The 16,339-nt window shown below is 42.7% G+C and overlaps 2 protein-coding genes across 2 annotated transcripts in view; one reads left to right on the forward strand and one right to left on the reverse strand.

Annotated features, from left to right (window-relative positions):
- Positions 1-7,091, reverse strand: part of cecr2 (CECR2 histone acetyl-lysine reader) — a 36,387-nt gene extending 29,296 nt beyond the window's left edge. Inside the window, exon 1 of the mRNA XM_083973603.1 lies at positions 6,847-7,091. Coding sequence (XP_083829729.1) covers positions 6,847-6,966 — 120 coding nt within the window. The 5' untranslated portion in view covers positions 6,967-7,091. The remainder of the gene's footprint in view (positions 1-6,846) is intronic.
- A 3,709-nt stretch (positions 7,092-10,800) lies between these two features.
- On the forward strand, positions 10,801-16,280 carry slc25a18 (solute carrier family 25 member 18; the record flags this gene model as incomplete). The annotated part of the gene is made up of 11 exons (XM_083973613.1): positions 10,801-10,869; positions 11,611-11,654; positions 12,015-12,406; positions 12,645-12,767; positions 13,722-13,777; positions 14,013-14,103; positions 14,233-14,348; positions 14,606-14,795; positions 15,417-15,580; positions 15,932-16,007; positions 16,139-16,280. The coding sequence occupies exons 3-11, from the start codon at positions 12,387-12,389 to the stop codon at positions 16,278-16,280; spliced, it is 978 nt and encodes a 325-aa protein (XP_083829739.1). The 5' UTR covers positions 10,801-10,869; positions 11,611-11,654; positions 12,015-12,386.
- Positions 16,281-16,339: the final 59 nt, after the last annotated feature.

Raw genomic sequence — 16,339 nt, forward strand, 5'->3', positions numbered from 1 at the left:
AAGGATGCAAGGGATGAGTGAGCAGTGTAGATGGTATGAGAATAGATCATTGTTGATGTTGAGGGTTGAGGGGGGGAGCCGCTATCTTCTCTCTGGAATTGACAATAAAAGGAAGAAAGCAGACCAAGGTCCAAGGTAAATGTGTTGTTTTCTGTCATTTCAGCCACAAATGACTGATTCCTGGTGAGGAATGACAAGATATCACACACAAAAAGAACTAATTTAAACCTCCTTTTGATGATATGCTGCCACACATCTTCACCACAAGCAACCTTGGCCCTCGCATCAAAGCCCCCTAATTGAGGCCAGACAGGCAACACACATTAAGTGACTGCTATCTTTCGGTTATAATCCACAAAAACTGGGGGGATCGGCAAAGAGTGTTTGGCTGTCTGAAGTTGGGCCATGATGGAGCAACACTTAAGCCTTGATCCTATTCCCCTTGTTAATCCATTTGCTTTGTAGACAACAGAAACAAGGACGTGCTCACAGGCCGCCTGCTCTCGCTTATTTACCAGATCTAATAGGACTAAATCTTCTTTTACAATCGCACTGGGGGCTTTACAGAAGAAAAAAAAAAGAAAAACACAGCAGCCCCCTCCCCAGCAGGGCTGCAGGAGCAGCAGCAGCCGCAGCAGCAGTAGCTAGCACCCAGTCAGAGCGAAGAGCCTCCAGCCTCCAGGGGGAAGGGAAAGAAAGAACCACCATCTGGGGTTTAGTCATGGTGATGCCAGGGGCTGAGGCTCAGGGACAGGGAGGCTGCTGGGGCTGGGGCTGGGGATGGGGTACAGGGACTGCTAATGGTTATGGGGTACTGGAACAAGTGAGGAAGGGGCCGGTGGGGGAGGTAGACAGGGAGGATCGTCCTTGGACAGATGACAATGAGTGAGAGGATACACAATCACTCAACAGGAGCAGGAAAAAAAAAGAATAAATGTTTACCGACATCCTGAAGGCTCTACACACCCATACAGGTGTTTTCAGTTACTCTGACTCAACACACAGTGAGTCAGGTTGATGATGAAACAACGACAATGCACCAACACACAAAATTATGGTATAAACTGTCCAACCCTGGCAGGTGTAAAGAAAAAAAAACACACAGTAGAGTGAGGGAGCTGCCTGTCAAGTTAAGTCTGTACACGCCCACAAAGTCCTGACAAGAGGTCTAATCAGGCAACATAGGTGAAAATACCTGTGTGGGTGTGTGAGGACTTTAAAGGTTCAGACTAGGCTAGGTAGAAGAGTTTAACAACAACTTTTAGGGATTAGGAAAAGGCTGGCTTTGTGGAAGGGTGCTAAAGAAGAACGACAAACAATGGAGACCAAAAAACAACTTAAATGACTGAGTTCTTTGCCTGAAGCCACCATAAGCAAATCAACACACACAAAATTAAGTCTTACTGATGTCGACGTGGAACAACAAGTTCCAGTCTTCGTCAGCTCTGGTTAACATTTCCATGTTTTGCATGTGCTATACACTGTTTTCTTGTCTGTATACAACATCTATTGCAAGTCTGCGGGCTGGGTGAGGGATCCCTCCTCTGTTGCTCACACTGCGGTTTTCCCTGTTAAAAGGGTTTTCCTGGGAGTTTTAACTCAGTCGATGTGGGGGTCTAAGGGCAGAGGATGTTGTTATGATGTCTAAAGCCCTTTGAGACAAACTGTTTGAAAAAATGGGCTATAAAAAATAAAATGTACTTGCTTTGCCATCAAACAGTGCAAGAAACAAATGTGGTTCCTTTCTTTTCTTCCATGGCAGCATATAAAATTGCAGATGACAATTCCTGATGAGACGTCATTGAGCCGAATGACACAATCGGCGAGATTCCTTTTGAATATCAAATATATTTGACACATGTGGAATTTGCTCAGTCACAGCATGTGGGAGCAGCAGGTGCCATCCTTCTCACACCGGGGTGGCAATGACCCCCCGCGTCGTGTGAGCCTGCAGGTCTTCTGGGGTGTGACCAGACCTGATGTAAAACAACAGCTGTTCTTACACAAGCAACAAACTTTTAAATCTAAGGTCAGACCGACACCCAATAGTATATTTTTTAGATTCGAAACTGTTGAATATATACACTCCATCACTATGACAAATGCAAAGGGTTATGTTTGTAAATTGTATTGGGTAAAAAAAAATATACAAGCCACAGGTCTGACATGAGGGTCTATAAAGTCTCAAGTGTCTTAGCTCCTCGCCACTTCACAAACAATGACCATCTCCAGGGAGAAGCACACACACGCACAACATAGATAGATGACAAGCAGATGATGAAGATACATGGAATATATGCATGACGATGTGCCAAACAGGCTGCCAGCAGAGCATGGAGTGGGAAGATGACAGGGGACAAAGGTCCCTGGCATGAGGGGCCATGTCTGGCAATAAACGGCACATCGTTGAGGATCCAGCAACAGGGGCCTGTAGCGTCTGTTGGCTGAGGGATTTCAGGCATCATTTCACAGATACATAGCCAAGAAATCAAGCATACGCCGCAGAGACAAAAAGCCAGGCCTGCGAGCGGGGACAGCCAGCCATGTTGACCCTGAGCCGTCTTCCTGGAGATCACCCTCTTGTGCTTTTCATGCTCATGTCCTTTCACTTCCTCACTTTCCATCTTAGGATGCTTTTCTTGACTTCCCCTCCTTTCCCTTTGCTTCCCTCCCACTTGTTCTTTCTTCCCTCTCCATCTCATCCACTCAACTTTCTCAAACACACACACGCACACATGCTGTATATACACACACACACACACACACAACCTTCCCAGCTTCCTGCCTCGTACAGGCCGAGGAAAGTGGAAACCAGTGACAGTGAAGTGTATCAGCCTAGGAACAATGTGCAGGGGGCTGTTTTGTAAGGCTAGCCAAGGAGATTGGAGGTTGGAGGGGGGGGCTTCATTATCACTGACCAGCAGCGCAGAATGAAAAGAGCCGGCCCAACCGTACCGCAGCAGCACTGATGGACTGGATCACTGAGTTTGTCAATATCCATCCTGGTAGCAGTTTCACAGGATACAGAAACAGTGTAGTGTAAAATGTGGCATTCACTACAGGAGTGTCCATTATCAGAGAAAAGCAGGTGTTCCTGTGACACAGTATAGTCTCTGGCACCCTGACCTCTCTCCATATGCGTTTATGCTTTCCCTGAATCTCAAAAACACTACATTGTAATGTCAGCATTGTGATGAAATAGGAAAACAGACCTGAATCTGATTACAGTTGAGCTCCTAAAAACAAAACAAAACAAAAAAAACAATGATGTGGTGGTACGCGCATGGCCCACACTGCCTCTTATAGCTGACATCTGAAATGAAAAAAAAACCAGAAGAGGCCCACTGACAGTGGACACATTAACCTCTACTGTGTAATATAGAGGCCTGGTGGCAAAGCCTGACACGGGTCGACAGCAGCCAATTTAAGACACTGTGTCCACAAAGAAGGACTGATGGTATGTAAGACAATGTTGACACTGAAGCCCAGACCAGAGTGGAATCACTCGACGCCCCCCACTCCGTCATGACCAATGACAGCCACTTCCTGCCCCCGATCCCAACCCCTGATTCTTGGGTAATTTAACCTGCACATCCAGAGAAGGGAACTGGAACTGACTGACATCACCCAACAACCGGCACAGCGAGAAGCCTCTCAAAGAGCGGAAGACAAAAGATAATTAACTTCAAGCCGTTTTCAAAATCACACTGACTGACAATTTCCATTAACCTTGACTATACAAATCAAAGCGGAAGAAAGAAAAAAAAAACAGAACTGGCCACGGTGTCTGACTCGTGACAGTGCCCGGGCCAGCTTTACTTGCTGCTGGTATGTGGCATTAAGCAAAACAAACATGTCTGCTGCGCTGCGTGACAGTTTCCTCCTATTTCTAAAACACCAAGTCCTCAGAAAGTAAGCATGTTGGATCCAAATGCCCAGTTTCCCATTCTACGTCACTGGAGCACCACAAGTCAAACTGGTCAGTTCATCGCAGAGATCAAAGCAACAGACAGGACAACAACAAAACTGACAAATCAGACAGTTTATTCCTTTGATGTTATTATTATGCAAACGGTAGTGTTGTGTGTGGAATCTCTTCCTGTTGGTATATGCGGTACAAAAGAGAGAAGGTCTGATTAAGGTTGTCTGCCACCTAATTTTATAACACCCTAAAGCTGGCATTTGTCCAAAAGCCTGCTTTACGCAACAAATGGAAAAGTGCACACAGGTGTAATTAGAGCTCTAAGCACTCTGCACACTTGTTGCCACAATGAGAAGTGGTGTGCTTTTCATGAGAGGATGGATGAAATGTGTCCAATATCAGGACCCAGTTCTCAACAACATGGGGTGATGGATGAGAGCTGAACGGCCAGACTCACTGTTTAGTTTAGATGCATTTTGTGCTTTTGAATTATAAAACAGCCCGGTGCCAGACGGTACACACAAGTGACAGGATTGGACGTACTGTATGAGCTCAATTCTGACTGAGCGCGCTTATCTTTATTATTAGTGGAACAAAAGTCTCTATATAAACACAGCCACTGAAGATTAAGTCCGATTTAAACTTACTAGTATAAAAAGGGACTGGATTAGTACACCACAAGCTAAGAAAGAAGCCTGCTACATTCATCACACTATTGTTGAATCGTCACCTTTAAAAACACTCTAAACATAAAGTTTTAGGCTTTAGGCTTGAATGTGAGATGCAGCTATTTGTGATGGATCCTAAAGCTGTTTTCATTGTTATGTGTTTAATCCAAATGCTCATAACATCAGTGCAAATCTGACACTCAAAGAAACATTTTGCATATGATTCACAAATGCCATGAAGCTGAATCGATACAGTTCACAACCATCCCATGTCCCAGTGAACGGCAGGGTTTTCCAATATTTTTGCAGTGTTGTGATAAGTGCTGATATCACAAGTGTCAAATAAGATCAGATAGGCTTCCTTCCATGTGCTCTGCTTGTAGTTTCTACCACCCAACACAATTTATGTGAGGCGGAGGTTTCAGCATTGACACTTTTTGTTCCATTGACACAATTGCCAATTTTTCCTTGAACACACCATCTACTTTCCACCAGCTTTCAATCAAAGACTTAACAGCTTCTACTATTACCACCTACTATCCAACACTTGTGACAACTGCAGCTGCAGATGATTTTTATAGATGATCAAAAGGAGCGATAACCTTCAACACTTGTGCATTTGATTAAGATGTCAAAGTAAAGGATTACAACATCAATCTCAATATTTCCTGAAGTCCAGCTGAAGGGGTGTATCCGCACATGTGATCTGCTCAGTGATGTGGTTGAAGACAAATACATCATTTATGCTGAGGAGCAGCAGAACGACCCTTGTTAAAGACAAACGGCTGACCTACAAATACGTTTGTAATGTAAACACCCGGCAGCTGGATAGACTCAATATTGGCGTCGATATGCATTATGTGATTTGCGTGAAATCCAAATCCATCCAAATGAGTGAAAACAACAGTACAACACCCTCAACTTTCATGTAAACTAAGCGTAGTGCGATCCCCCCCTCCCCTCCCATCTGGCTTGCACCTCGTCTAATAACAAAGCGATGCCTGCGCGTGTTTCTCTCTCGAAGGGGGTGGGGATGGATGAATGAATGATGGAGGCTGTTGATGCGTGATGTTGACCTTACCAATTTCTTTAAAGTGCAATCATTCTTCGAAGGACGGAACAATCTCCATTAACTCAAGATGTAACACTTTGAATAGATGTATGTTGAAATGAGCTCCTCTGAAAAACTCAGAATACATTTCAAAGAGCAAAAAAAAAAAAGGAGGTGGGCTGGGGAGGCGGAGGGGGGTGTCGAGTGATAAAGTTGATTTATGAGATCGCGATGTAATAAACTCCGTTTATTCGGGGATTGAATAAAGCGCTGGTGGATGGTTTCAGATCTCTGACTTCTTTTAGCCGAGTGAAATCGGGAAACAAACGTTTGCACCACCGCTTCTTCTTGCAACAAAAAACGGGACTTGGGGGCGAGCAAGCAAACAATGCGTGAGCAGCATCTGCGTCCCTATGGCTACTCAAGCCAGATGGCTTGCAACTCCAAGACAATAAACTCGAACCTCACGCCATGAACTTAACTTTATCTGACATAAAAAATAAAACACAAATGCAAAAACAGAACAAAAATACTGATCACAGCAAGTCCACTTTGTGGCACGGCTTTCCACTCAATACACAAATTTATTAATATGACCTAAATCAGATTACCCCCCACCCCCCTCCCCCTACACACACAGCCTACACACATTATCCACAAGTTTCACATCTTTTTTTGTAACTTTCCCTCTCATGCATATCGTTGTCGTTTCACCCACGTACTTTTTGTGTGTGTCTAAGCGGTCACAACTATAGGGTGGCTCTTCAACACAAACATGAGGCTCTGTCTAAATGAAAACAAACGAGTGGCACATGGTTCTGCTCCTCTTAAGTTACTCAGCATCCTTTAGCCAATGAAAAACCCGTAACGTTAAACACTGGACCATAAAAGTATATTATCGGTGCTCTATTTAGCTGACGCTTCTTTTTTTCTCTCTCTTCTCAACTTGAGAGACCAAAAGGTTAGTTATTACATCTAGCTTTTAGCTGTGTGTGCTAACGAGTTGGGCTAGCTCGTTACCTAACAGGATTGCCTTAGTAACGTTAACGTATGAAAAGTTCAGAGAGCACTGCTAAGCTGGTTACAGAAACACACACAACATACTCACACACACCACGCAGACAAAAAAGCTGACACAAACAACTTTTCATTTCCGCAATGAAACACGTTCATGTGACTGAAAGCCACCATAATTTTTAAATTACCTCTATTTCAAAGTCTGGCAGGTTGAACGCCGTCCTGAACAGCGAGCAGAAGTGGGCTATGGCGGGGACTTCCCACCAAGACTGGATCTCTTCCACAGAAACTGTACATCCCTGGGACATTTTCGCACTGGAGAAATTGTGTGACCTGTGTGTCTCACATTAGAAAGTAGTTTCCTCAGCGACTTATACTTTCTCCTTGGCATTACAAACACGACGAAACTTGATGGTGCCGTCCTGTCCGGACAGTTGCCATTGCGACCCGCGGAGCGCTACAATCTGTTTCAATCAGTCTCACCGGAGCTGAACAGATGGGGAGGGCGATACCACTCCGCGACAGAGAGAGGGGAGTTAACTGCTTAGCTGTTATATTTTAATACTATGTGTGAGCACAAGATGCCTTTCTACTGACGAGTCTGTTAATCTATAGGGACAATAAACGACAATTGGCGAACATGTGTGCAATCGGATTGGTCTGTTCGTCATAAGTAACAAAAGTCCGTAGCCAGCAACACCCCGCCGGGTTGATAGTGCGGCGGCCGTTTAAAGGGAATTCTCGTGAATGGTGAATGAATAAACAACTAAAAAGGCTAATACAGGTGTGGGCCAGGTAACTTCTTTAAATTTAAGCCTGAGTGATTTTCCTGTTTGATTCATTTCAAGTTTTTCCACTTGGCACATTTTACTATGTTTTTTTTCCATCAATTTCCCATGATTAATGTTTTTCGAGCTGCCCATCTGATTTAATTACAATTGCAGCTTTCAATCACCCCCTATATTCTAAAAGTTCGTTAGTCTGATCATTTCAGGGCACAGCAATTTGTCATGTGCTTTTTTGATTTTGTAAACAACACTGTGAAAGTTGTGTGTAATATCCTACACAGGGGCTCCCCCCATCGTAATGTGTGAAAAGTGCAGTCTGTTAAATAGTGGTGGCGCCCAGTGGCAGAGTTACACACTCATGCTGCACATTACTCCACTTACAGCCTATCCCATTTCAAGACCATAAACTATCAGACCTATGTTTCTAATACTATTTTTGATGTTTGGCATGGGGATAAAAAGCACACATTAACACACATTACCATAGTGTGACAGTCAGTCAAAATCTGATGCCATATAAACGAAAAAAGTAATCAAATTAGCTGTTAATGATCCATGGGCCACTGGGCCAGTGCACATCCCTTGCACCAAGTTCGGTGCATACTGGTTTGGTACATTTTGCACAATCCTGTAGACATTTCCGTAAACAGACAGGAGTGAAAACCTTATCAGTGGCAATAAGGAAATCAACCACCAGTAAATAAAGCTCTTGCTCATATATGCCTAGTAATATAATTATTAAAATCCAAAAGGTAAAGCCCATTCAACAAATAGAGGTTGCAGATTTATTACATTACATATTTGCACAAAAAAAATTAGTGTTTGCCCTGAGGGTGGCACTAGAGACAAGGCAATGGTCTCCCTATGATCAAAAGCTTCAATGGCATGAAACAAGAGTATTAGAAAGAATTAGTAAATGTGCAAGTTGACATTTTGGCGTAAAGGTGGTGCAAGGGGGAAGCTAATGAGTTGTATCGATTCTCAGTTAGGAGCAACATACAGTACATACTGTTGTACTCTTTCAGTTGTATTGTGTCCAAGGTAACTTTAATGACAGGCATGTAACTGGCAAAATTTAACTTGACCAAAATTTGCTATGATACATTTCCTTCTGAGTAAAGGTAGATTTTACATCTTAGAGATTATACAGTAAAATGAATACATGTGTAAAATTCCCCTTCAAAATCAAGATCACATTTAGGCCTCTGCTGTACAGATGAATGAAAAAAAGGCCTAAGTTGACCTAATACGCCACTCCTCCAACGATATTCCCTCATATAGTGTTTTGATGACAGTGTTGGAGAGTGCTGTCTAACAGGTTGGTAAAATGTCCTCTTCCGGTGTAATGATGGCATAATAGCACTGCTAGAGGAGGGGTCATGGGGTCAACAAATATGACATTCCTGAGATCTTGGAAAGACTTAACTGACCATCTCACATCACCAACCTCAGGCACTAAAAGCCCTAAATAATGTGTAATCAGTCCCAAGTTAGTGATGCTGCTACACTCCATAGCAATCAGGTATCTCCTTGCGATGCCCTTATTAAAACTAAAGCATGTCAAATCATAAACAATGAGCTGGGAGGGAATTATGGGATGTTAAGTGTGAACTGCATCTTTAAACACAAGCTTGTCTTAACCCTGCTCTGCATGCATTAGATCCCCATTAACTTTACAGAGAATGCTCCCCATTGTATGTAATTATTAATGAATCAATTTGGGTACTTTGGTTTATTCTGATTTAGGATCACAGAGTTGATCTTACTATTAGTCACTGTAACCCTGGCAATGTTGGTGGCATGTCCTGGCCAGTGAACTACAAAACCCCAAAGTGGAGCTGCCCAGTTGGATCAGTACAACAAACTGAAGTGGCAAAAAGAGCTGTGGTTCAGCCTTTCTTTGAATGTAATTAACTGTCTATTATATCTTTATTGAGGGTGGTCTGATTGGCCACTCACTTCAACTGATAATGACTTGACTTTGGAGTTTGGGAGAAATCTAGACACAACATTTATTCAAATGCTGGTTATATCAGTACAAGTATTCCTATGATATGCTAATTGAACTACTTTCTTCTGATTATACTTACTGTGTGTAATATTTTATCTCCCTGCTATGTTTTTTATATATATATACATATATATATATATATATATATATATATATATATATATATATATACATATATATATATATATATATATATATACATATATATATATATATATATATATATATATATATATACATATATATATATATATATATATATATATATATATATATATATATATATATATATATATATATATATATATATATATATCAGAATGAAGCCACATTGTACTTGCCACAATAAAACTGACAACTTTTTTAAATGTCTGAAATATTAGTTATATAAATAGTATATTGAAAGAATATAACATATATAGCTATCTGAGCCCTATATTTACTGTCTAATTTAGATTACCTTTTGTCTTTCATGCATTTATACTTTTTTATAGAGTCAAAGTTTGTTCATATATGTTTGATGTACAGTTGTACATTCAAGAACATAAAGTAAAGTACATTAATAAAGTGCAAATTCTATGTTTGGTCATCTAAGTATACATTATTATTTTTTTTACAGTGTATGGCATAACCACATTTTTAAAATGCTATTAGAAAAATATCTTTAATGAAAGATTTTTACTACCAATGATTGAAACAGTTTTTCCATTAACAGGAATCAATACATCAATCAATGCTCATTAAAAAAGATAGATTAGGGACAACTAGCAATTGCAGTGGTGGTCACATGCTCTCATTGTTGAAGGTCCTTACATAACTTTTTTTTTTTTTTTTTTTTTAATGTAGCCTACTTTAAGAATTGTCTTTCACATACTTTGACATAGTAAAGAAAAATTCCAAACAGTGATAATCACAATGGTTTAGTTCTGTTACCCCGTAGTAATTGTAAACCTGAGAAAATCTGAGGTATTCAGAGTGCTGAGGTATTATGTAATGCCAGGGCTGTTGAATAGAGAGCTCATTAGGGGTGTGCAGCTTTTTTCTTCTTTTTTGGTTTTGTTTTGTTTTGTTTTCTCTACATATTCTTAAAACAATACACACTAAGTTACAATTGTGGGCATTTGTTTCTGCTGCCTCTGTTGTGAGTGTTGTGGCAGCAGCTCCACAGGCATGAGTTTATGTCGGGTTGTGTTAGTGCAGAGCAGTGTTGCTGTGGCTGTGTCACACAGGGAGTCACCACGAGAGGGAGGGACCACGAGAGGCAGGAGGACAATGCTGGTGTTTGTGCAACGGCCCCTGAGTGGCGGCTGGCTCTCTCATATCGCTCTCGCTTGACTACCATTGCTGCACGCATTGTTGAAGTGAAAGGAAAGTGGACAGCTTGATCCTGTCTGTGGGATGCACCGACAGAGGTAAGACCCCTGTTCCCTACTGCTATGTCTGTGTGATGGAGGAAAATTAAGTTTTTTTTTTTTTAAAGCTGTCTCGTGGGGCTATGCTGTGTGAACTGTGTGAGCGGGGTGTTCTAGTGCAATTTGGGGTTGGCTTGGGGTGAGGCACCCTTGTCAGTGTTTTTGGCAGGGTCACTAGTGTGTGTGAATGGAGCTGAGCTGAAAGAAAGTTTCACAGAAAGAGGCTCAGTGAAAGGCATGTGTAGAATATGTGACTAGGATCGAGCATCGGAAAAGACAGGGCTTGAAGTGGAATAGACGAAATATTTGGAGATGAAAAAGTTGAAATGATGATGGAGAAGAGGCATTGCATGATAGAAATCGAGAAGATAAGGCAAACAAAGTAAAAAAGTGATTGTTTCCGCTACTATCAGAGAAGACAGGCGAGGATAGAGGGAAGGTTTACAGTGGTAAAAATAGAGACAGAATGGAGGTGGAGAGATTAAGAGAGAGATTAATTAGGGAGCTGAGGGAAGGGGGAAGTCAGGAAGGGAAAAGGCAGAAAAACAATGGAAGAAAGTGAGACCCTGGTAAAAGAAGTAAAGATCTGTAAACCCTAGATAAGGTTTCAACATCATTTGTATTATCTATAATGTGTGATTCTTAGACTAGACCACCACTTATTGTACTTGCACAATGAAAAAGAAAGAAAAAAAACTTGTCAAACAAATTCACCAACCTCCATTCAAATCTTCTTTTCAGTCCTTTGTGAAAGCTGGATTCCACATGCAGTAAAAAGAATATCGGTAAGCCACTCATTTTCAGTTCTGCCCTCCTTCCTAGATCAAATACTCTTATCCCTTTTAGCTGGCAGATTAGAGAGACTCAAGATGTTCTGTCTCTGTGTGGTAGTCCAGGGATATGCCTCTATTCACATTTATGAATGGCAAAGTCTGGTGTTTATAGACCCTTATAGTCAATGTGAAATGTGTCATTCTTCCATCAGAACCACTACCTTATAAAGCCATTATAAATCTCTATTCAGCAAGGCTTTGAGAGAAAATAAAAACCCTATTGTCATATAGGATAAAGACACATTGGTGTCACTTGCACTCTACTTTGGAGGTATTCAATGCACATTAACTGCATGTGTTCTGTTGTTTCAGGCAGTGGGAGTGGGCTGGTTTTTTGGTTTGAGGTACAACAAAGCAGAAAGGCTGGCCAGAGGACACATATCCCAACAGCGGTGGGTTTTGGCCACAACAGAGAAAAAGGGCGTCCACCCCTGCCATAACGGGGAGGAGAGGAAGGCATTTCACTACTAGCTTGCCGTGTTAACGAGGACCGGTGAGCTCCATTCGTGGCGTGGGTGGGCAGGCAGGCGGGGGTTAAGCTGTGGTGACAACGTTGGGCTGCGTGCCGAAGTGTGGTGGGGAAGAGGAAGAGGAAGAGGAAGGAGAAGAGGAGAGGTAGGCAAGGAAGGAGGAGGAAGAGGAGAGAAGTAGTGGACCTGGGCCTGGAGCCCCAACACGAGCAGGATGGCGGAGAAGAAAGTTAGGTATGTATGTTCATCTTGTTTGCTTTGGTCAGTGAGGATGTATTCACCAAGTTGAAGCAGCAGCTGGCTTAACGTTAATGTTAATTCTTTAATGTTTAATGTTGGAAATTCTTTGTGTGTGTTTGTATTTGTGGGCTTTTTTTTGACAATGAATGGATGTGTCACTTGCATGCCTTGTGCTGGTGACTATGTGTAAATGGGACTGTGCATGCGTGTGTCTATGTTGATCCCTTCGCAGCCTCCCTGCTAAGCTGATTAATGGGGGCGTGGCAGGCCTGGTTGGTGTGACATGTGTATTTCCTATTGACCTGGCCAAGACCCGCCTACAGAACCAGCAGGGCGTCCAAGTCTACAAAGGAATGTGAGTAGGGCTCCCCCTCGCCCACTGTTATTGATCTGTTACATCCGAAGACAGGACTTTCTCATTACTGCAACCTTTATGCCATGGCATCACACTGAATGATGCTTTTTTTAATTGCTGCTTCTATAGGGGGAGAACTGCTGATAAATATATTCTCTGTAAGCAAATATATGCAAAAGCTTTTGTCAAAGTCTAAAACTGTTACATCTCAAAATACCTGTTTCTCATGCGCTCTCGATTTTCAGCAACACAAAAGATAACATCGTTCAACTTCAGATGACCACATGTTGCATACTTTTCTGCTGAATATCAGAGGGTGAAGCTGTGCAGCCAAACACTCTCTTCCCATATTTGGTGCAGAGGTTTGGTGAGACTGTGCAAAACTCACTCATGGGGTCATGTCAGGGGAACGGCTGTTTACAGCGTGTGCTTTGATGGAGTAACAGTTCAGTTAGTCTGTTGGAAACAAAATCAAGACATGCGGGGGGAAAAAAACAACAATTTTGTGTCCTTAAAAGACACGCTCACCCTGAATTTTTGACCCCAAACATCTGATGGGCATCAATACTAGTAGCTGACTGGGTGTGGCCATCCTGTGTTTAGCAGACTGCGGTTTTCCACTATGAGTCAGAGATGGAAAGCTGGAAAGATGGGTGGTTTGGATAATTCATTCTCCCCACAGCCCAACTTTGGAGTTGGATGTTTGTTATGTCCCTCAAAGAACATGTGTTTTAAACACCAGTGATCAGGTTTGTCTAGTTTGTTTTGGGGAGAAGATAGAGGTTCATGGTGTATTTCAGTGAGGGCTAGGCCAGTGATGATGGTGCCATGGCATAATATTTCTGATCTGATTCATAGATAGCATCGAGTTAATGGTGTGACTGTTATTAGGCTGTTTTCTAAGACTCACAGAAACAGACAAAGTATTTGTTGTTTTGTTTTTTGTCTTTGAAGGCTGGACTGCCTGGCGAAGACGGTACGCTCGGAGGGCTATTTTGGATGTTACAGAGGTATTCTTTGCATTTCTAATCCCTGTGACAAGCGATGCTACAACTGCGCTTTACTATAAGCTTAATCTGCCCACCTACGCTGTTGTTTCCCCCGTCAGCCCTCAATCTTTTCATTACAATAACCGGTGCTTGTTAGCCCTATGTTGGTTGGTGAGCCATAAGCTCCCGCGTGGGTCGGCTCTATTTGTGTACCTCAGTGGAGTCTGTTGTCGTCAGGCCTGTTTGTCTTCCACAGGTGCAGCAGTGAACCTCACACTTGTTACACCAGAAAAAGCCATCAAGCTGGCGGCCAACGATGTCTTCAGACAGAAGCTCTCTAAGGACGGGTAACTTACACCTTACTGATCCATCACACGACAAATCTCCATCAAAATAACCCCCCCACTACAGAATAATAGGCTAAATTGAAACATAGAGAATAGACCATCAGAATAGACATATCACTGTGTTTCCAGACATTTGCCCCTATGGGGGGAGGTACTGGCAGGGTGTGGGGCTGGGACCTGTCAGGTGGTCGTCACCACTCCTATGGAGATGCTTAAGATCCAGCTGCAGGATGCAGGAAGGCTCGGTGAGTTGGTGACTAGATTGTGGAGCACTTTTTTTTCCTATTTGATATAAGTTTAGAGGCATTTTGTCTTCCAACAGACATCTCCTATTGACTTTGATGTACTATGTCTTTGCAAATGTTTTGTAATAAATTAGAAAACCAAATGGATGATAACCCCCGCTTTGTTCAGTAACGTCCGGCACATGCAGTGAAGGCTGCAGGGTTACATCAGTCTGTATGTGTTTTCTAACCTGGGACCGTCTGTGTTTATCCATTAGCTGCACAAAGGCCTGTGCCAACTGCAGCTCAGGCTGCTGCTCCTGGTCCAGCTCCGTCGTTGGTGGCCCAACCGGCTCAACCCCGGCCGACCCCTCCACAACGGCCCTCGGCTACCAGCATCACCGTGGAGCTGCTGAGGACCCGTGGCCTGGCCGGCCTCTACAGGGGGGCAGGGGCCACGTTAATGAGGTCATACACATGACAAGACATTGTCACACATTCCCTCCCAACTTACACACATTACATGTAAATTGTTTTTTTTTTCCTTTTTAATGTTATGGTACATATCTGGTGACTGTTTTAAAGCTGAAGTAAAAAAGAAAAAAGAAAAGAAAAAAAAACAGACTGAGACTCATCAGAGTGATTTACTATTGTTTTAAAGTGTTTTGAACCACTCCAACCAAATGTCTGCCAGAGTTTGTTACCATGGGGTTTCACTTTCACTAGTTGTCACTGGCATCCCCCAGTCTGCCCTAATGTTATATAAAGCATAAACTATATGGCCTTGACCACTGGCTTTTCATTTGCAGCTCTATCTATTCATTTAACTCTATCGTCACTGCTTGTATAAGTTGATTTTAGATTGCATAATCCATGTTGCAACTGCTGTGTTTCCTGACACCTCTTCCAGTGAACACTGGTCAATAAATACCCGCAGCTATGTCTGGCTGCCATACTGTATGTAGTTGACTGAGGCCGTGTCTCTCAGTTTAACCTTCCCGTGACCCCAAAACTTGTCAAGACTAGCCTTTCTCCCAGGTTCCCTCCATCTTGTTTAATCAAACGTTCTTTGTTTTTTGTTTAAATCAGGGATGTCCCCTTTTCAATGATCTACTTCCCGCTGTTTGCCAACCTGAACGCGCTGGGCCTGGAAAAAGCAGGTGATGTGCAGGCGCGGGCACCGTTCTGGCAGTCCTTTCTGTCGGGCTGCGGCGCCGGCTCAGTGGCCGCTGTGGCTGTAACTCCACTGGATGGTGAGTTGGAGAAAGAAATGAATGAGAAAAAGGGAGGGATGTGCATGGGGGCGTAGCCTTTGCTTCTCACAAAGACAGCATGTTTGTGCACCTGGACACTCCGTTCTGACTAAATAAAGTGAATAGTGCGTGGCCATTGGGTTTTTGACTTTTATCCAGATAATCTATCTATCTATCTATCTATCTATCTATCTATCTATCTATCTATCTATCTATCTATCTATCTATCTATCTATCTATCTATCTATCTATGTTTTACAACCATCCAGTGGTTTTTTGTTTGCTCTAACACTCAAGTTATCTTTCAGTTTATGTAATGACGGTGCATCCTTCTTTTAAATACCCATACAGTAATAAAGACTCGTCTGCAGACCTTGCAAAAAGGAGAGGGGGAGGACACATATAGAGGAATTATTGACTGCACAAGGTACGACCATAAAAGCTATTACAAACTAAAAAAAAGAGGCTGTTATAATATTTGCCTTTGTGAGGGGCTACGTAACCAATGCTTGTCTCAACGTTTTTCTCCCCCATTGTCCTCTCTGTATACTTTTGCAGGCGCATCATGAGGCGAGAGGGCCCATCAGCATTCCTAAAGGGTGCGACGTGTCGTGCTTTAGTCATCGCTCCTCTCTTTGGCATTGCGCAGGGTGTCTACTTTCTAGGGGTAGGGGAGATGGCGTTGGGTTTATTGGAGTAGCGGTGCTTGGCGATGCTGGCGGCAGTTTGTGTTATCTCTGTACACATAACCTGCTGCTT

This window comes from Trachurus trachurus (genome assembly GCF_905171665.1).
Source record: "Trachurus trachurus genome assembly, chromosome: 6".
NCBI lineage: Eukaryota > Metazoa > Chordata > Actinopteri > Carangiformes > Carangidae > Trachurus > Trachurus trachurus.